Genomic DNA, 15,998 nt, shown 5'->3' with positions numbered 1-15,998 from the left:
TAAACCACACCTTCTGACTGTACCTCAGATAACGTTCCGTAACAAAAAGCAACCCAAATATACAAATTATGTATATTTATTTGTATAAAATTTGTGGAGGCAATTCACGTATTGTATTATTTCTTATGGGAAATATAAAATTATTTTACATTTTTAAGCTCATGGAGGATATTATATTGGGAAACGCCTTAATACCTACCTATTTGAATCGAATGTTTTTGTTTTGGATCACTTTGGGAAATACTCGTGGAGGGATTTAATAACACCGTTAGCAACGAGCTGTGTGCAATAGAAAGTAAAAAGATTACCTCCAGAATGCATGCATAATGCAATAGATATTGATTTATTGTGAGGGACGTAGGTATAGGAAAATTAAAAGGAAATAATAACTTTTTAAGTTATTTTTATTGTATCTTAAATTCATTAAGATTAATCTATCTACAATATGGCAGTGTCGTATTAAAACATTTGTATTATGTACCTACTTAATTCATCTGTTAAATGTTTAACAATATTCAGTTTAGGTACTATATGTGTAATACAAGAAAGGCATGCTTTTCCAATAATTTATAGCATAATCTTATTGCGGTAAAATATCTAAGTATTTTAAATCGTTTTAGAAGTTTAAAATAAGAAGAGGTTCAATAAGCTAGACAGAAAACTAAGCAATAAGTATTGCTTATAGATAAAAACTGTAACCCTTACATCGTATAATTAATTTTTATTTAATAATATATTTATAATCATTATTATTAGGTATATACAATAGAAAAATCTAAATTATCACAAATCGAGTGTATCTGTGCGCGTGCTTTTCATATTTCATGTTAGATCGTTGCCTTCATTTTTTCCCTCTGTCACAGAAAATAGCGGCCGACCAAAGATAGAAAGTCTTTTGAACCAGTATTAAAGAATAAAGTATCTAAGTCCAAAACGAATATGGCAGGCAAGGTGCTGAGTTTTTTTTGGAAATAGGGAAGACACTTCATTGCTTTAATGGATCTTAGTTGACTATGTCTAATTGTCTAATGCAAATAAATAGAGTAGATATAGTGACATATTACGTACATACAATTTAAGCAACAGGAAGAAAATATTAATATACTAGGTATCTTGATAATTAGGTAAGTACCTAATACCTAACTGAAGTATTGACGACGACGTGTAGGAGTACCTACAGGTCTATAAGTATAACAGGTACGTTAATACACTTAAAGTTACAACTTTTAATTTCAACAATAAGTTACTAACAACAGTGCAGTAACGTACCTACTTACTTATATACCTATGTGACTGCAAGCCAACTCAGACAATCAACATGTGTTAATTTAACGAGTAGCACTGCGTAAACTGGTGAATAAAAGAATTATAAGGAATTTAAGTAACAGTGCAATAATATAACTTGTAAGATGTTATTTATTATAATAATTAAATAAGATAGCTTATATGTTAAATTGCTTTGGTGTGTTTTGGATACTCAGGAACTCCGTTATTGACTTCGTCTACAAATAAGACACCTACAGTTTTCAACCTCTTCATACTTTATCTGCAGTATTTTTAAGAGCAATTCGCATGTATACCCATATATGGATTAGATAGTAATGTAAACGTTGCAAAAGAAATCCTGATCGGTGGTGCCTACTTAAAATAGTTCTTTCCACTACTTGGTATTCTTCATGCAAACTGCACATCGACCAACACGTTGGAGTTGGTTTCCTGACTTCAATGTGTCGCGCACTGGCATTTCAAACTGGTCTTCGTCTCTGATAGTCGTGAGCCAAAAACTGAGCTTGTTGGCGAACTTGTGGCATGTGCCGCCTTCACCATTGCATTCTATGAATGGCACAGAGCGGAAGTTTTCTAAACACGATCCTGGACTCTCCAATGCTTGGCCACCTCCTTGACCTCCAGCGCCAGTATGCTAGAAGACAACATCATAACCATTAAGTTTTTACCTATAAAAATTGATAGTGAATAGGATATTGGGAATACAACTCATATTTGCATTTTTGAACATTGCAATAAGTCTCCTATTGTCCCGATTTTGTTATTAGTTATTATTTGGTTGTAATGGATAAACTCAAAAACTACTGGACCTATTTTAAATATTCTTTCACCACAGAAAGCTATATTATCTGCGAGTGACATAGGCTATATTTTATCCCGGTGCGGGCAGTAGCTGCCACAAACATTGTAAAAATTTTGAACACTTACCATTACAAAACTGTATCCGATCCAAAGGTCAATCCAGCCATTAGGACACCTTGGCACGCTGTTAGATTGGCTATGGACAGCTATGACATTAGCTGGTGCTTCACAGACGACACACCTTGAGATATGCTCTATAATATCATTTCCTTGCACTGGAACCATTGAAGTTTCAGCATTCGTTGACAGCCAATAACTTCGGTCATTGCGGCTGGCATAGTTGCAAACATCGTTCAGGTCACAGAACAGGAATGGCATCGTACTGAATTTTCTAACGCAGGAGCCAGCATGTCCTAAATCTTGATTATGTGCTTTTTCGTTACCGTCTATGTACAGTAATGAATATCCATCCCAGAGTTTGACTAATCCTTCAGGACAATCTTGAACATTACTGCCTTGACTGTGACGCACTACAAGGATTCCTGTTAAATAGTCTGTCTCGACGCATGGGGCTCCAGGTGGTCCCGTTGAGCCTTTTTGTCCAGTTAAACCAATTTCACCCCGTTCTCCTTGTAATCCTTGCAAACCAGGACGTCCAGGTGGACCTGGTGGGCCTTCTGGACCTTGAGGACCACGATCACCTTTCATACCTGGCAGTCCGTTCATTCCTGGACGCCCAGGTTCCCCATTTCTTCCTGGCAAACCATTTGCTCCTGGTAAACCAGGAGGCCCTCGTTCACCTTTTTCTCCAAATACAAAACCAGCGGCTTCACCCTTGTCACCCTTTGAACCTTGACTTCCTGGCAAACCAATCCTTCCAGAGTTTCCGCGTTCACCTTTTTCTCCCACAGGACCCATAGGACCACTTATTCCATTAAATCCATCTGATCCACGATCTCCCTTATCTCCTTTTTCTCCTACCATACCCGGAAATCCTGGAGCTCCTTGGTCACCTTTCTCTCCCGGATAACTGAATCCTGGTTCACCTTTATCACCTCTATCGCCCTTTTCTCCAGGTATACCTGGAGGTCCAGACGGACCTTGAACTCCATCATAGCCTGGAGGGCCTGCTGTACCTTCTCGGCCTTGGTCACCCTTTTGTCCTTGAGGACCCACAGTACCTGGTCTACCAGCCGGTCCAATCTGACCAGGCAGTCCAGGAAGACCTATATCTCCCTGTTCTCCTTTCAAGCCTGGTGGTCCTGGACGCCCGTGTTTTCCAGGGATTCCTGGCAGTCCCTTTTCACCAACTATTGTTAAGCCTGGAATTCCTGCTGGTCCAGCGGGGCCGCGTTCACCTGAAAACGTTTCAGTATGTTTTATTTCCGTTTCGGAAACACTTAATTAAGTACGATATAAATCATAAATTGGGCATTACTGACTTATAGTTTTCTCGCCTCTACTGACTACTGAAATTGGACTTAAAAACTACAAACAATACAGAAAATATACCTACTCATCAGATTCAACTAAGGAATATGATTTTTGATATCATATACATAACTTTTCAATAAATACAATTCGAAAAATACAAATATTTAATAATTATGTTTAAGTACCTTTTTCTCCTTGAAGACCAATCAGTCCCATTTCTCCCTTCCTTCCCTCAAAACCACTGTCTCCTTTTTCACCTTGGAACCCAATCGCTCCATCGGGGCCTCTATCTCCCTTATCTCCCTTCATACCGGGAATACCTTGTAAACCAATATCTCCCTTATCTCCCTTTTGATTAATTGATACTCCTGGTAGACCTCGATCTCCTTTTTCACCTTGGAATCCAGGGGCTCCTGAAGGGCCTTCCGGACCAGTCAGACCTCGTGGACCTGGTAAACCATCAGATCCATCTCTTCCCGGTAAACCTATGTCACCTCGTTCACCTTTTTCGCCTGGAGCTCCTTCTAAACCAATATCCCCCTTTTGCCCTGGTTGCCCATTCATTCCAGGTGTACCTGGTTTTCCGGGTTCGCCTGGAATGCCAATAAAACCTTTATCTCCTTTAATTCCCGGATAACCTTGGTCTCCTTTTGGTCCAGCCTCTCCCGGCATACCACTTATTCCAGGATTACCAGCATCACCTTTTTCTCCACGTACTCCTGGTAAACCATAGCCAGGTTTACCTGTATCACCACGGTCACCTTTTTCTCCGGGTATTCCTGGCCTACCGTCTTGCCCAGGAGCACCTGGAATACCTGGTTCACCCTTATCACCTTTATCTGAAGCAAAACCAGGCTCTCCTTTTAATCCAGTTAAACCGGTAGAGCCTCTGTCACCTTTGTCGCCAGGTAGACCCATCTTTCCGGGGATTCCAGGTGTTCCAGGGTTACCTTGATCGCCTTTAGCACCATCTTGACCAGCAGGGCCCATAGGTCCATCTGAACCAGGTTCACCAGAAAGTCCAGCGAAACCACGTTCTCCCTTGTCTCCTTTTTCTCCAGGAGCACCTGGAATACCTTGAGGACCGTTTCGACCTGGTCGACCTCTATTTCCAGGGAATCCTTTCTGTCCAGGCATACCTTGCATTCCCGGTTCTCCCTTATTACCCGGCAATCCAATAACTCCAGGTTTTCCAGCCGGTCCGGGATAACCTTGTTGACCTTTGGGTCCATCTCTTCCAGGAAGGCCGTTCCTTCCTGGCGTTCCTGGTGGGCCAATAGGACCTGGTTCACCTTTTTGACCAGCAACTCCTGAAAATCCTGGTCGCCCGGGAACACCCTGATCTCCCTTTTCGCCAGGTAATCCAATCGGTCCAGGTAATCCGTCTGAGCCTGGTACTCCAGAAGGCCCTCTGTTTCCTTGATCACCCTTAAGTCCAGGTAAACCAGGAGGACCGGGTGGTCCAGCCATAGATAAACCAAGTTCACCTTTATCACCTTTTAGACCTGGTGTACCTGGAAAACCTCGGGGCCCCATTTCACCAGGAGTACCTGGGAACCCGATTGAACCCACTTCACCAGTGTCTCCTCTTTCTCCAGGAATACCTCGAGGACCAACCGGCCCTTGTCTTCCTGGTAAGCCCATATCTCCTTTAGCTCCTGGACGGCCCGAATAACCTCGGTCACCTTTTTGCCCTGGTTCACCTAAAAAATTGGATGAATTAAACGATTTGTAAATTGATTAAAAACTTGTATGTAAAAGTGAAAGGTGAAAGTAGCATTAGTTTCTATCACCTTAGTGCCCATTTTTCTATCGCCAAATATTTTTATCTGAAGTATACGTTTGATGTTTGATGTTAAATTGTATGTCAAAGCGCTATATACCCTACCTCAGATAGGACTAATGGTCTAAACATTCACCCCTTATATTTATTTCACAATTTTATTACTTGATTTGCTGCAAACGCAGCAAATTCAAAATACATATATTCAGCTCAAAAGGTTAGAAATATATTATAAAGTTTCGGAAACGAAATGTTACCTGGCATTCCTTGCGGTCCGGTTGCTCCTGGAGCACCTGGGTCTCCTCTTGTTAATTTTTCAAGATTTGCTGGACATTGCCCGGCTGCCCCTTTTATTCCAGGTCTACCAGGGAACCCTTTGTCACCTCTTAGCCCAGAACTACCTTGTGCACCTTTTTCTCCTTTGATAGAGAGACCATCTTTTCCGCGAGTTCCTGGCAAGCCATCTTGGCCGGGAGTACCGTCGTTACCTGGAGGTCCCGTTAAACCATGGTCTCCTTTCTGTCCCGGCATACCAATTTGGCCTTGGTTTCCTTTTAATCCCAAGCTACCCTTTTCACCCTTTGGACCGGGAGCCCCTCTAGGTCCTTGTTGACCTTTTTCTCCCCGTTCTCCCTTAATAAGGTTCGATGGAGAAATTTTAGCATCCAATCCTCGTTCTCCAGGTGGTCCGATTGGGCCTTCATCTCCACGATCACCCTGTTGGATGAATATCATAATAAGAAAAAATAATTTCAAAGAAGCATTCATGCATGAAAGGAAGAGCGAGATTTCTAGACTAAACGGCAAGTAACAACAAGTTGAAATAAGAAGAAGAAGAAAATGAATCGTTTTACATTACAGACGATCCTAGATGACCCTAAGGGTCAATCCCCACTGAAAGAGCAGCGGCCGGCAGCGGCCGGCAGCGGCTGCAAATGCAAGTGATTGAGCGCGAGCGCGGCGGGCCGCGCGGCGCCGCGCTGGGCCGCGCCGCGCCGCGCTCTTACATTGTCCGTGCTCTTACGGCCGCTGCCGGCCGCTGCTCTTTCAGTGGGAATTGACCCTAAATGATCAAATCGCGGTAACAATATTAAGTATGTCTTTTGAAGTTAAAAATAATAAACATTTAGTTATGGCCGAGCCTACATACATATTACATGTTGATTATATTGATAACTCATTTTCTTTTTTTTTCGAAAAAAGTAAGAAATACTAACCGGAGCTCCCGCTGCCCCCGGACTACCGTTTAGACCATCTTCTCCTCTTTCGCCTGTTAGTCCAGGAGGTCCTGGTCTTCCTGTCTCTCCAGGTGGCCCAGGATAACCGTCGCTTCCGCGATCTCCTTTTTGCCCTGGACCTCCAGGCCTGCAGTCGTTGCAACGTCCACCAATATCACCCTTTGCCCCTGGGTAACCCGGAATCCCATCGTTACCAGGTCTGCCCTTATCACCTTTCTCTCCTGGAGCTCCTATCTCTCCTGGACTGCCGGCAGTTCCTAAACTGGAGTTTCCAGGTAACCCTCGCAGACCATGGTAACCCTTTTCACCTTTTTGACCCTTAAAACCAGGGAGTCCATCGCGTCCTCTTTCACCTTTTTGACCCTAGAATAAAATTTTTCAATAACATTACATTTCAACGCTGTGTTTATAACTTTGCTCTTTACTAGTAAAAATCAGCTAAGAGCACGTCGGACTATGTTCAGCATAAGGTTTCGTAGTTTTCCGTCCATCACAAAGATAATAAAATATGTTAACTTACTTTAAAAAATGCCTGGGTATATACAGGGTAAACTTGGGTCAAAAATTATTTTGATCATTTTTTCAAAATCTGTTCAACATTATTTTCCTGAGCTTTTTCTTTTATTTGTGTAAAGTGCGTTTTTTGCTTGTCCCCCGGATTTGACCTAATTTCATTCTTAAACCCATTAACTATTTGAGTTTTTAAAGATACTGGACCAAAGAAAATACATTTTATTTTAATTTATTATATTAGTTTCTGTTCTAATTATTCATTATTTTGTTTTAACAGCATTTAAATAAACAGGAGTAGGCTTTTTTTTGCTTGTCCCCAGCTGAATTTGTATGATTGGATCAAGAATATTTAGCGATTTTTCTACGGACGATATACTTTTTTTAAGGGGTTTAGTTTCTAAATGTCATCATTTAATAATATTCATCAATTCATTTGTAATATTCTGGATTATTTACATAAAAAAACGTATAAAATTACGATGATGAAATTTTGATCCACCCTGAACATTCAGTATTGTGACCGCATTTTATACTACTTTAAGCCACAATTTTTGGGTCCTAATACTTTGAAACAGGCACTACTTAAACATACTACTGCGTTTTACTTTACTTTACTATTAAAGTCAAAAAGACTTTGAGGAACGTAGACGTTTTGTTGCTGGCCCCGTACAAAAACAGAATTTATGTTAAGACATGTGTTTGAATTTTACTACAGCGTAACCAAATATTAGGATTGCTGTTTATTTCTAGAAACCGCCATTTCTTTAAGTTACTGTTTAAAATGACATCAAATGGAAAAGAACCACAATTATTTTTTTTTAAATCGGCAAGTATGAAAATGTGGCTTCCGTTTTGTGACCAAATCTATGGTCACATACGGGCTGAGCTCAAAGTCACAACATGATTGATCCTATAAAGTTAAGTTTACATGGAAAACAGTGATGTTGTTTCAGAAATTCAAAATAATAGTTTTCTGTGGGGATCAATATTATTTTATTCATGTTTACAATCTTTATGTAAACGTGGTACAATATTTTTTTGTTATTATTTGTTCCATTATTAAAAAGATATAGTATTATATAGTATTTCTTGGTTATTATTAAATGTTGATCTGGAATATTACATAATTATAATAATAGCGTCCATGTAGATGAAGCTTTGTCCTTTTCAGGCGTTCAGTAGTGTGACTGTCCCTGTTTTTTATTTTAAACAAAAAAATATTTAAAATTCTTTATAAAATACTGTTTTGTTCTGTTTTCGCTCGATGGACAGGAATTTAATTTTGATTCATAACTAGGGATCACTGCAGAAATATATTTTTATTATAGCTTAATATTTTAAAAATTAATATCCGATGTGCATCAAAAGTCACATAATTGTAATTGAAGTTTGATTTTTGTTATAAAACGTTCAAAGAATTGTCGTGTTTTGTGTTTTTTCCTTTTGACAAGATTGCTTTCTTTAATTAGTAATAATAATATTAATAAGCCCCGCAGGGCATCTGAGGCGGATGACGGGGAGTAGCGACCCCGCGGGGCTATATATCCGAGTGCTCCAGGGAGAGTATACTGTCCCCCATCTCCGGCCTGCCGGAGTGAAGCATGACGGGGGATAGGTCTCCCGCCTCTTGGCTTGCCTTCAACGGCCGGTCAGAGTGGAGTCGCTAGAGCAGGGTTAGAGCAGCCCGCTCGGAGGGTAGGTGCCTCGTGGTAAGTGGCGAGTGGGCCGGTGATTCTGGACCCACAGGGAGCGCGTGATCTGCGTTTAAAGTCCGCCGAGGTATCCTCTCCCTTCAGCCCCTCATGTACCTGTTGCCCCCTTGTTGCGATTTAGCGACTGATTCCCGGGGGCCCAGTAAGTGACCTCACTTACTGGGCCCCCGGGAATCAGTCGCGAGTCTCCATCTGCCATTTTTACATGTATTTAATACATTGTCATCGGCAGGTGCCATAGTTCCCGTAGTTCCCCCATTCCTAGTCCATTAGCATCCCATCACAATAGCCCAAGTAGTTTTCATCCACAGTTAGCAATAGTTTAGCACAGGACCGAGGATTGTCCTTGGGTACATTTCTATAGTGTATACAGGGATAATTGTCGGTTTTGTGTCGCCAGTTCATTAAAGTTGTCTCAAAAGGGCTTCAGCGTGTTGGCTTCGGCCCCACGTTCGCCTTCCAAAAATCCGGGACTCTGTAGTCCCGTGGTCGGTTAGAGACATACAAAATAATATTAATAATATTTTGATTAGTTTTTTGTTAATATCAATAGAGTCCATTCTGGAAGTGATCACATAGCTTTTTCCATTATGTATTCAGATATTTATTATTCTAGCTATATTTTTGGCGTTCCAACTTAATTTTCGTTAATTTCAATCTATACACTATTTAAAAATAAAAAAAAGATTCCATAAATTAGAGTTTTTTAAAAAAACGAAGTTACATACATGTTGACACAAATAAAAAAAAAGCTCTCCTGTACTTATAAGATCCCATACTTTTAAGATCCTTTTCATATTTTTTAAACTTATGGCTCATAAGTTAGATTAGATGGGGCATATTATTTTTACTTTTGGAGCGATTATTTGCTGAAACGCATTATCAAAAAGTGATTTCAGTACCCATATTGTTATCAAATACCTATCCAATATTGGGTTGGTATGAAAGCCATTTTTTTACGCTTGTGTTATTAAACATTTTTTTCCACTTTTTATTTAAACAGTTTGCCAGCGTTATACATGTAAATATTCAGTTTTGTAGTGGTAACGGTCACTGAGACTATATGCGGACGGACGGACGGACTGACAGAGTTGACTACAGAACCCTAAAACTGGTATTTTTTAAACTAACATTATTGCTTAAAAACTTACGGGTATTGATAGACCATCTTCACCCTTAGGGCCTCTGGGTCCTGCTGAACCCTGAGGTCCATCAAAACCTCGAGGTCCAGGTTCTCCTACTGCTCCGTGACGTCCTGGTTCACCTTTTTCACCTTTAGGACCTGCTCTGCCTTCAACTCCAGCAGCGCCAGGTTCACCCTGGCCTCCAGGTGGTCCCATTGGTCCCATATCACCCTTTTCTCCAGGCAAGCCGTCAGTGCCTTTGGGTCCAGGTCTTCCCTGGTAACCTCTTTGACCTGGCGGTCCTGGTGGTCCTCGTGAGCCAGTGCGGCCACCAGCGGGACCAGGAACTCCCTTTAAACCTCTAGGTCCTGGTAATCCATCTCTTCCGGGTTCTCCTTTAGTTCCGGGTCTTCCATTCAATCCAGGTAGCCCATCATTTCCTCTATCACCTTTCAAGCCAGAAGGTCCAGGATTACCATACGGTCCATCTCGTCCCTAAAAATATACAATTAAATTATAACTTACTCATAGTGCGGCTAAACGAATGTCTAAAAGAAGATACATGCTATAAGCATCTAGACGTCTTCGACATGTGCACCTCAAAACATACAATATATATATATAACACATATAAAATATATATTATATGTATATATATAAAGCATATAACTTTTTAAAGTATTCTAAATACTTTACTTATATACACTCCTAAATTAAACTTATAACATTAGTCAAATGATTTAAATTAACGTACTCTTTCACCAGGGTTGCCAATTATTCCCTTTTCTCCTTTGATACCCATTTGTCCTGGGCGTCCTGGTTCACCCATAAGTCCCGTGTCACCTTTGTCACCCGTTGGTCCAGGTTCTCCTTTGTCACCTTTGTGTCCCATATCACCTTGTATTCCCTTTATAGCTCCCTTATCACCTTGTGATGGCAAGGTGACGGGAGGACAACTAGGACCCCTGTCTCCAGGGTCACCGCGATCACCCTTATCGCCGTGAATGGCTGCACCTTTGGAACCTTTCAATCCCTTGTCACCTTTAGGGCCAGGAGGACCCTGCGTTTAAAAGAAACAGTGATTTATAATAATAAAAAAAATCTATTTTACGAACTGATAGTTCAATTGTATTTTTAAGAATAGAGGAAGTAAAGTTTGGTGTGTAAAGGGTGTAAAATTTATAAACAGACTTAGAAAACGATGAGAGTAATTGAATGTTGATACAATATTATAGTTTCTTAAAAATATTCAATTCTTACCATAGGACCACTGCTGCCCTTAGGTCCTGGTAAACCAGAGGGACCTATTGGCCCAACAGGCCCTGGTCTTCCTTGCATTCCATCTGCACCGGGTTCACCTTTTTGACCTTTTTGATTTCTTCCAGTATGCGCAGCCTCTCCCTTATCTCCCTTGTCTCCTTTCGGTCCAGGAAAACCACGAGGACCTTGCATTCCCGGCGGACCTTGCTGTCCAGGTTCTCCCTGAAGAAATACAAGATATTACTTCAAGTTATTTAAGTAAACATCCGAGTCTTTTATTTTTCAAAAGCATATTAGGTAGAATCAGTAGGGGAGGCAAGTTAAGAGTCTAAAAACATAACCAAAATTCGAAAATGTTCTGACTGACGACAAACAGGATACATCAAACTCTAGCTACTGGTGTGTGGCTGCTCCTAGTTCTAGCCACTCTGACTATCGTTACGCTTAGATCCAACACAAGATAAAAAGTTACAACAAATTTGGCCGTACGTCCGGCTGCGTTTGGCTTGTTTGAATCGAGACAGCTGTCCCCCCAAATACATATGCAGAGTCGCTACCTCATCGCAACCTACCAATCCAATTGCTATATTCGTGGTTTTGAAAATTATCTTCTGCTAAATGTGTCAGCGATTCTGTTATAAGGATCGCTCTCACTTTTTCCGGCATAAAAACGTTTAGTTTACTTTAACCAAGGGTTGCTACCTATTTGCTACCTTTTTATATTCTATATAGACTTCAGGGATAAAAACATAAAGGTATTAGAGAGGAAGGGGGCTTTAGCGACTCGAGAAAATAATTAGCAACATCGCACAAACCCGCTTGTGATTGTATTGGTATGTTTACATAAGGTATGTTTTCAAAATTCTCAAAGGTATACTTACATCAGTTCCGTTACAACCATCTCTCCCGGGTATACCGGGTAGACCTGGTTCACCTTGAGGACCAGCTGGACCAATCCTACCAATAAAACCACGATCACCGGGTTTTCCTCTGTCTCCTTTCGGTCCTCTTGGTCCTGGATTACCCATTTGTCCCTTTTGTCCTTTTGTACCCTGCGGGCCCTCTGGACCTTCATGTCCAGCATAACCGGGACTACCTGGAGGACCAGGCATGCCTGGGAAGCCCTGAAAACAGATGTTTATTTTAATAAATGTATGGATACGGTACGTGTAAGATGTGGTATGTATGCAAGTTATTTACCCTATTTCCCTTTTCGGCAAAACATTTAGGGACACAGCAGCCGGGTGCCGTACAGTTACGGTCTATAGGCGGTACCCGTTGTCTGGTCACAGGGTCGTACACTTGGAAATTGAGACCTCTGCTTGGTGGCGGAAGCGGGGGGATATCTTGCCTGTTATACAGGCCATGTGTGGGCTGTTGGGGCGGGTAAGGGCTTGGTTCTTGCCTGTCGTCGGTCGGCCATTGATTTGGCACAGCATTATTCCATTCTATGAACCCTGGGTCATATTCCTGAAAAAAAAACACGTAATAATAATAATTGTAGTGATAATCGTCTAAATAATCATAATTATTTATTTATTTATTATAGTATAGTATAGGTACAGTGTAGATATATATATTACCGGCCAAACCCGATTTCAGAAGAAACTGGTTTGGCCTAGGCTAACCCTTCTAGTTAATCCTATGGCATATAGGAAGAACTAATTATATTAGTTGATCCTGATATCAATAAACCTAGGGAAAATGTAAATTAATAAATTGTTGTCTAGTCTAGTCTAATAGAAACATTTTACTACTAAATCTGGTTGATGTTGCTGTTTCATTTAATGGCCTGCGCGCGTTCTTTAAAAAAAAAAACTAACCATTTAATAGTGTTATATTACAACCAATAAATAATCTTAAAAAAAAACAATTGAAGATACGTTATCGCAATTTCAAGTTGCTCTGATGTTAATCTTGAAAATCACAATCATTGACGATTACACGAAAACCCACAATAAATCGCGATCTAAAAGTACATGGGATGTCTTCATGTACCTACACCTGGTTATGATTAATTTAGATTTTAGGTTATTGACTTTCAGCCTTTATATCAACTTTATGTACCTTTATCCAGCTTTATGAGCTAAGAATGAATACATTTTTACGCCACTTTGTGGTAAAATACGTTGTCACAATCTTACTGTAACACCATATGTACCATATTGGAGCAAATAAATTAATTTAATTTAAGAAATTATAGTATCTTTAACCTTCGAGGATCCCAAGAACCTTTTTATTAAGAGAACGGCTTATGTACAAAATAATAAAGTCACGGAAGAAGAAATACCTAGTAGAAAAACAGACTAAAAAGGTGCTGCTTATAATATCTTAAAAAATCTCTTCCAGCAGATCCGTTATAGGAAAGTTTCGCAAGTTACGAGTAATTAAATTAAGTTGAATATTAACTATAAAAAAGTAACTTATTTATTATTGACTAAATCGTTTAAATATCTTACGCACTTTGACCTAAGCCCGATACACGATCTGTCGTCGTGTCAGCTTTTCAGCAGTAAATTGATACTTGTTGTCATAATTTGTTGCGCGATATTAAGTAGCCGCCACTTACGGATATTATATTTTGTTTTATAATTTTTTATCGATTTCCCAAAAAGAAGGAGGTAATCAATTCAATCGCGAATTTTTATAGAATTAAAAGCGACTAAAGCAACATAAAAAATCCTCATTAGAGTAAAAGTATAAAAATATTAGGATTAATTAACCGTTATTACTTTCTTACGGCGACACTGAGTTCATTTAGTTATAGGTACCTACTAAAGTCCCATCCCGCACTATATAATAGGCATGATGACAAATTTTTAAATACCTTTGTATGATGTAGGTATACGTCTATTTTATATGAAAAATTATTAATTTTAAGAAAATGTGAAGTTTTTTTATCAAATAATTGCATTTTTCTCTGTCCACTTTGAATCCGGCGCGAAAACGCTTGTCAGTGTCATGTCGTCACTTGTGACGTCACGACTGAAATTACAAGACGCAAGTAAACAACGCTCGTGCAATAATTTAGTTAAGTTATAAGTTTTTTGTGTTATTAAATATGAATTCGAAAGTGCATAGGTGTTGTGGGGTCCCCCAGTGTAAGAACACATCCAAAACAACTCCTGATAAGTTATTTGTGTACGTTCCTCACAATAAAAAAATACGAAACAAGTGGCTTAAACTTGCAAGGCGAGATTCAAAAGCAATATTGCCCAGGGTACAACTTTATTTTTGTGAAGATCACTTTGATGTAAGTTATTACATAGTTCTCTAGATTCTAACATAGAAGTTTTTTTAATTAAACTAATACACTTACATGAAAGTTTTTTTTAATTAAACTAGTATACTTACATGGAAGTTTTAACATTTCTAAATTCAGCTGAACAAAAATCTTTATTTGATGCCAAAAACTCTCCCAGCATTATGATATCAATTCTAGGCAAATTAGCGCTGTTTGCCTTGATAAATCCGGGCTCCATAACTCGTGTTATACACAATTAATTAAATAAAAACAAAGATCGCAGTGGAAGTTCACAATAACGAAATGTGACGTTCGCGCGCTTTCGCGCGAGTTGTTTTGAGAAATGACGTCACGAGCTCTGATTGGTGTTCAAGATATCATGGCGGATTGCCTTATTTCGTAATTTTATTTTATAAAAATACATATTAATCACATTATTAATAAAGAAAACAATGCGCGTTTTATATTCCAAGCTTCAAGTTTAATTTAATAAATATATTATTTTAATGATTTTTGATTACTGTCATCATGCCTATTAGTTAAATTAGTGTATCACGTTTGACTAGAACCTAAAAATATTTTTTTTGAACGAACAATTGGCTTCTATAAAAATCATATTAATTCAATCTAAATAAAACTGTCACTTGCCTTCTATAGCACCACATAACTAATAATATTTGGTGTTAAAAAATAGGCACCCACCCTTATTAATAATGATATGTTTAGATTTTATGCATTTTATATCTGATTGGATCATTTGTTAAAATAAGTTAAATTAAGTTTAACAAAGTTCTTTACGGTACTTAGCCAGTATGTCATAATTACAAATATATATAGGAAACAGTAGGTTTGCGCAATACCGACGAACTGCATCCGAACGATGATAAACTTTGTCGGTCCTCCACATTACTAAGTTTGTATGTTATATAGGTATATTTCATTAAACCACTTTCAATTAAAATTAGAGAAGAAATCGAAAACGCGTCAATGTTACATAAGTGAACGAAATATTTTAAATTTCAATTGTTATTTAAAAAAAATAACTTTTTCGTGGTCCACGCAAAATAAGGATAGCGTTAGCATTTTGGAGAAATTGCAAAAGGACGAGTCAAAGCGGACAGGCGGGTCAACTTGCCCGCCGCCGCCGCCGCGCGCCTTTGCAACTTCACCATTGTCGTCGCTCGCAACATTCCCAAATTCCACTCACGATTTGTCTATACATCTTATATTACATAAAATGATCAACTTTAATTTATTTTGGGAAAATTACAATGATAAGTACTTACTTGTGCATTCACACCTAGTAGCGGTGCTATCGCAGCGACCAACCTAATTAATAAAATAAAATGTTGTTCAGAAAAGAATTTAAAAAGTTTATTCGGTACTACTGTTTTCACAATAAACGAATATAATTTCATAAAATAAGTAAGTTGAAGTTACAAAATATAATTGGAACTTTCAAGAAATTCGGAGTACTTAATGAGATTAGAGACTTACCATAGCACGTACACTGCCATAGCCCGGAGCGCGCTGCGCCAGAATCCCGTGCGCGCGCGCCGTTTGTGCCGGGATACTAAAGGATAGAAGAGAGCTCGGCCAGCA

The 15,998-nt window shown here is 39.2% G+C and overlaps 1 protein-coding gene across 1 annotated transcript; it reads right to left on the bottom strand.

Annotated features, from left to right (window-relative positions):
* Positions 1-386: 386 nt before the first annotated feature.
* Positions 387-15,985, bottom strand: LOC124645831 (collagen alpha-2(IV) chain). The gene is made up of 12 exons (XM_047185756.1): positions 15,894-15,985; positions 15,683-15,725; positions 12,353-12,622; positions 12,034-12,276; positions 11,153-11,374; positions 10,647-10,952; positions 9,920-10,387; positions 6,523-6,906; positions 5,563-6,022; positions 3,708-5,225; positions 2,215-3,446; positions 387-1,921 (listed from the first exon to the last, which is right to left on the bottom strand). Exons 1-12 carry the CDS (start codon positions 15,911-15,913, stop codon positions 1,661-1,663), a joined length of 5,427 nt encoding a protein of 1,808 aa, XP_047041712.1. The 5' UTR covers positions 15,914-15,985; the 3' UTR covers positions 387-1,660.
* Positions 15,986-15,998: the final 13 nt, after the last annotated feature.

This window comes from Helicoverpa zea, chromosome 3 (genome assembly GCF_022581195.2).
Source record: "Helicoverpa zea isolate HzStark_Cry1AcR chromosome 3, ilHelZeax1.1, whole genome shotgun sequence".
In the NCBI taxonomy this organism is placed as follows: domain Eukaryota; kingdom Metazoa; phylum Arthropoda; class Insecta; order Lepidoptera; family Noctuidae; genus Helicoverpa; species Helicoverpa zea.
This window is presented reverse-complemented; position numbering and strand designations above follow the sequence as displayed.

Bases quoted from the DNA above. Each gene is read 5' to 3' on its own strand.
- LOC124645831 (XM_047185756.1), bottom strand. From the start codon at position 15,913: ATGGCAGTGTACGTGCTATG. The intron at 12,623-15,682 runs GTAAGTACTTAT...TTTTTTTTTCAG, and splicing joins TACTAGGTGTGAATGCACAA to GAATATGACCCAGGGTTCAT. The intron at 3,447-3,707 runs GTACTTAAACAT...AAACGTTTTCAG, and splicing joins TGGTCTTCAAGGAGAAAAAG to GTGAACGCGGCCCCGCTGGA.